General features: G+C 40.8%; 1 protein-coding gene and 1 long non-coding RNA gene across 2 annotated transcripts; both read left to right on the top strand.

The window, feature by feature from the left end:
• The first annotated feature begins 242 nt into the window (after window positions 1–242).
• LOC127857443 (uncharacterized) lies at window positions 243–1103 on the top strand. Its single transcript, XM_052393839.1, has one exon. The coding sequence runs from the start codon at window positions 243–245 to the stop codon at window positions 1101–1103; it is 861 nt and encodes a 286-aa protein (XP_052249799.1).
• Window positions 1104–2111: 1008 nt separating this feature from the next.
• LOC127858906 (uncharacterized) lies at window positions 2112–2834 on the top strand. Its single transcript, XR_008039187.1, has 2 exons — window positions 2112–2151; window positions 2367–2834. It is a non-coding gene; the product is annotated as an uncharacterized LOC127858906 (long non-coding RNA).
• Window positions 2835–4695: the final 1861 nt, after the last annotated feature.

Genomic DNA, 4695 nt, shown 5'->3' with positions numbered 1-4695 from the left:
CATCATCATCGTCTTCTTCGTCATCATCGTCGTCATCATCATCCAAAGAACTTGTTGGAAAGGGATACCAGAGTGGAGGATCATTGGATTTGTCCGGAGGGCTTTCAGGTATTTCCGGAGGGTGCAACCCGTCCAATTGTCCAATTGTCGTGTGCCGGAACCCAATAACCATTCCAGGACAGTGTTGCTCTGTTTGCAGCGGAAATCATGGGAATGGAGCATTGGTTGGACGTCCAGGAAACATGGATAACAAGCCTGGGGATGGCGACAAAAATTATCGCCCGGATATTGGAAATCTCAATCCTGTTAATAGCGGCTTAGGTGTACTTCCGGGAAATGGGAATCTCAATTCAGGTAAAGGCGGCTCTGGTGAACTTCCGGGTAACGGGAATATCAATCCTGGTCATGGCGGCTCTGGTAAAATTCTGGGTAATGGGAATCTGAATCCAGGTCATAGCGGCTCTGGTTTCATTCCGGGTAATGGGAATCTGAATCCTGGTCATGGCGGTTCTGGTTTCATTCCGGGTAATGGGAATCTGAATCCCGGTCATGGCGGCTCTGGTTTCATTCCGAGTAATGGGAATCTGAATCCCGGTCATGGCGGCTCTGGCTTCATTCCGGGTAATGGGAATCTGAATCCCGGTCATGGCGGCTCTGGTAAACTTCCGGGTAATGGGAATCTGAATCCCGGTCATGGCGGCTCTGGTTTCATTCCGGGTAACGGAAATCGCAATCCTGGTCATGGCGGCTCTGGTTTTATTCCGGGTGACGGAAATCGCAATCCTGGTAATGACAGTTCAGGTGTAATTTCGGGAAAAGGGAATTCGAATTCTGAGTATGGCGACGTAGGTGTACTTTCTGGAAAGGGACACCACGGTGGAGATACATCCGATACATCGAGAAGGGGTGTAGGAGTTGTAGGAAGTTGCAGCCCGGCTAGTTGTCCAGAGGCCATGTGTCGGAACCCAATAACCCTTCCAGGACAGTGTTGCCCGGTGTGCGATGGAACTCATGTGCGTGGCGGCAAAGAAGAACTTTCGGGAAGCGGTTATCAAGATTCAGTCGGCACCTATATAGGTACATATAATACCTTTTTCGAGTAAAAGTCATTTTTCTTAAAATAAAACATCCGTGTAAGAGACAACTAGAAGGTTTGACCATGTGAGGTTTTTAAATAAAGTTTTTAAGACATGCTATACTGTATTGGCAAAATATGTTCGTATTCACATCGGTTAAACATATATGCTTTCTTTGTTAAGTAACTTGTCGTGTAGAGCATGTTTTCATGTGCATGCTACAATATACTAAATAATTGAGAAAAAGGGTGGTCACGGGTTCGATCCCCACAGTGGGAGCGTTCTTTAGATCTTCCCCAAAGACACCAAGTATTGGTTCTAGGCCCAGGAAACGGACTCGAGAGCGTTTATATAAGCCTAAGACTTTCGATGTAATCGAGCTAAAATAAATAGGTTTAAACTAAATAATTGAGACGTGCAATCACTTTGATTTTCTGAAAGACATTTATCAGTTTATGATACGCGTTTTGTTAGTGTTTTCTCGACCTTAATGCAGGGAAAGCATTGATGGTTATAACACACTAAAAATGAAATGGTGGTAAAAGACGTGCACAAAAATGACATCATTTTTATGTTAAAGTGAAGGTTTTACATTAAATTGCTTAGGCATTTGAGTTAGTATATTGTGACCTGCAGTTACCTGTTTCATTGTCGTGCAGCCTACGTTGTCAATCATCAATCGTGCACATCATAAAACAATCAGTATATAATATAATGAATTATACATTCAGTAATGAACTATAAATAAATTGCTTAAACATTCATTTCCATATAAGAATTGCAACTGAAATTTCACATTTCGCTTACTTTTTAGAACACATTAAGCAGTATAAATTGTGAATGTTTTTTCGTAAAAAAACTTAAGTACGATAAAGAGTTTTTGTATTGCTTGTTCTTATTGTTTCCAAAGATGTACAACGCAGTGGTCAGGACCATGGTCGAATCCGAGATGGTGGTGGTGGTGGCGGTAGTGGTGGCGGTGGTGGTGGCGGTGGTGGTGGCGGCGGTGGTGGTGGTGGTGGCGGTGGTGGTGGCGGTGGCGGTGGTGGCGGCGGCGGAGGTGGCGGCGGCGGAGGTAGTAAGGCTATACTTATAATATTTTTTCTAAACCTCAATTTTTACTTTTGCTTGTTACCTATTGCAGCGTCGTGACCTGTTTTATTGTCGTGTAGCTTATGCTTGCATTTGCATGTTGCCTATTTCGTCGTCGTGTAGCATATGTTTTTATTTGCACTTACCTGTTGAATTGTTGTGTAGCCTACGTTTTCATTGTCATGTAACCTATTACAGCATCGTGTGGCCGGAAGAAGTGCCAACCGGTTCGATGTAGGACGCCGACAACCAAGCCAGGGGACTGCTGTCCCCACTGCCCGTCAGGGGTCTACTGAGACCCACAGAACCCGCAACGCACTCCTTAACCCATTTATGCCTAGTGGACTCTCCCATCCTGCTAAATTGGATCAATTTATTTCCAAAATTAGGGATCTCTAGTAAATTTATTTCTATATTTAGAATATTTCTTACAGAAATTCCCTTAAGCAAACAGCGCAGACACTGATGAGACGCCGCATCATGCGGTGTCTCATCTGGATCTATGCTGTTTGCCAATGCCTTTTTTCTGGACGCTAGGCATAAATGGGTAAAGATTCGTTTTTACGTACAAGCGACCGATCGTAATCGGTCTCTAAGACCAATACTGTGGGTGTTTTCTTCCTTGCAAATGTTGACTCATTCAATAATAATTACATATGACGTTGATTGTGATGTCCTTAGTTGCCATAAGAACAACTAGATAAACAAGACAGTAACGCGCGATGAGAATACAGTACCGAATAGATCAGTTGAATTCCGAATAAGATGTATCCCAACAAAAATATTCAATATTGAATACGTCAACCATAATTGTTATTTCGTGGATCTTAAGAAAATGTCACAGCTTGTCGCGAGCAGACTTGTGCACGAGCTGGGTTAACTATTCCAATTTTGCTCATAAAAACGACTTATTTGGGGTAATAATATGTATTAGGAGCATTATATTGCCTCCTTAAAGGGCTCGTTTTAAAACACAGCGATTATCGCACTAAACGGCTATTGTTTGACACAGAAGTCAATTTACATTAACGGTCAACCGTTAACGTTCCTCAATATAGCTCTAATCAATTTTAATTGAGCAGCATCTTTTTGTAGATATGCATGCACAAGTACTTGAACTTAACATAAAAACAGGTTGTATGGCTACATCATGTGATTTATTCAGTACAGTTTAATTTAGTTCAACTGTATACTATCCAATATTACCTCGGTCCCATATGTGGTAGTTGGGTTACGGATGAAATTGAAAGATGTAGAAGAGACGACGCTGGGTCTCGATTGTCTAATATAAAGCATATGTGCCGTGCTCTGCGAAAAGGGGGTTTAATGCATGTGTATCAAGTGTCTTCCCAGATTAGCCTGTGCAGTCCGCACAGGCAATCAGGGACGACACTTTCTGCCTTATCTTGATTTTTGTTAAAAAGAGACTTTCTGTAAACGACAAATACCATAAAAGCGAAAACTGTCGTCCCTGATTAGCCTGTGCGGACTGCACAAGCTCATCTGGGACTACACTTTATGCACATGTATTTAACCCCTTTTTCACAGAGCACGGTCCATATAGTACATTTATCATCTGCAAAACATCTCATGCGTAAGAAGACTTATTGGTTTGGACGAGACTCCAAGTTACGATCCCTGGATTTTGAAATCACTTTATCAAAGATCCGCTTCCGATAGTTTTAAGAAAATATATCACGCTATTGCCACAATATCATTTACACGTGAATATCGTATGAGGATTTAAATCAATCGCCGCATGCGCATAATGGATTTAACATACAAACACATACTATGTTTATAACAACAATTAGCTAACATACAGACATTTACTATGTTCATAATAACAATTAGTGATTATAAGTGATGATTAGTTTGAATTATCTAGGAACAAAAGATTAGGATGAGGTTAATATGTAAGTTGTTATATATAATAAATGACTCATGGTTGCATAATCCAGACGGATGTGTCAACGTTTAGGTATAATGTTTTAAGTTTAATACATAATCTAACATTCCATATCCTCATACAGCTAACAATTTAAGGATGTGTGTTTTGTGTTAGACTGGCAAATAACAATAGAAACATACAATGTTGTCCAGGTTGCTTCTCTGGCTTTAATATGAACCCATGACAAACAAAACAAAACAATAGCTGTAACAAGAAAAAACAGTCGCCTATTTAGATTAATTATATCAAATGCAATTCAAAGAAAGATTTTGGGACACGAAATCCATCAAAACTCAATTTATTGAACGCAAAGTTTGTTTCCCTATGTTTAGTTACAATCACATTGACCCGACTGGCCCGAATGCAATCCCACGCTATGTCAGTATGTAAGCTGCCTAAACACAAAGTATAAATTTATCAGTGATATTTACCCAACTGGATGTATTTGATGTGTTCCCTTGCAAGCTTGTTATCTCAACAAATCATCAAGATTGGTCTTTGTTGTTTAGCCCTTTCCTACTCAGAGGCGAAATGAAAATTGCTATGTGCAACTCGCAGTCTGTTCAGGTTCTATGC

Source organism: Dreissena polymorpha, chromosome 14, assembly GCF_020536995.1.
Source record: "Dreissena polymorpha isolate Duluth1 chromosome 14, UMN_Dpol_1.0, whole genome shotgun sequence".
Taxonomy (NCBI): domain Eukaryota; kingdom Metazoa; phylum Mollusca; class Bivalvia; order Myida; family Dreissenidae; genus Dreissena; species Dreissena polymorpha.
The sequence above is the reverse complement of the archived record's forward strand: the minus strand, read 5'-3'. Positions and strand labels throughout refer to the sequence as shown.

Excerpts from the sequence above, each read along its gene's own strand:
- LOC127857443 (XM_052393839.1), top strand. The coding sequence starts at position 243 with ATGGATAACAAGCCTGGGGATGGCGACAAAAATTATCGCCCGGATATT.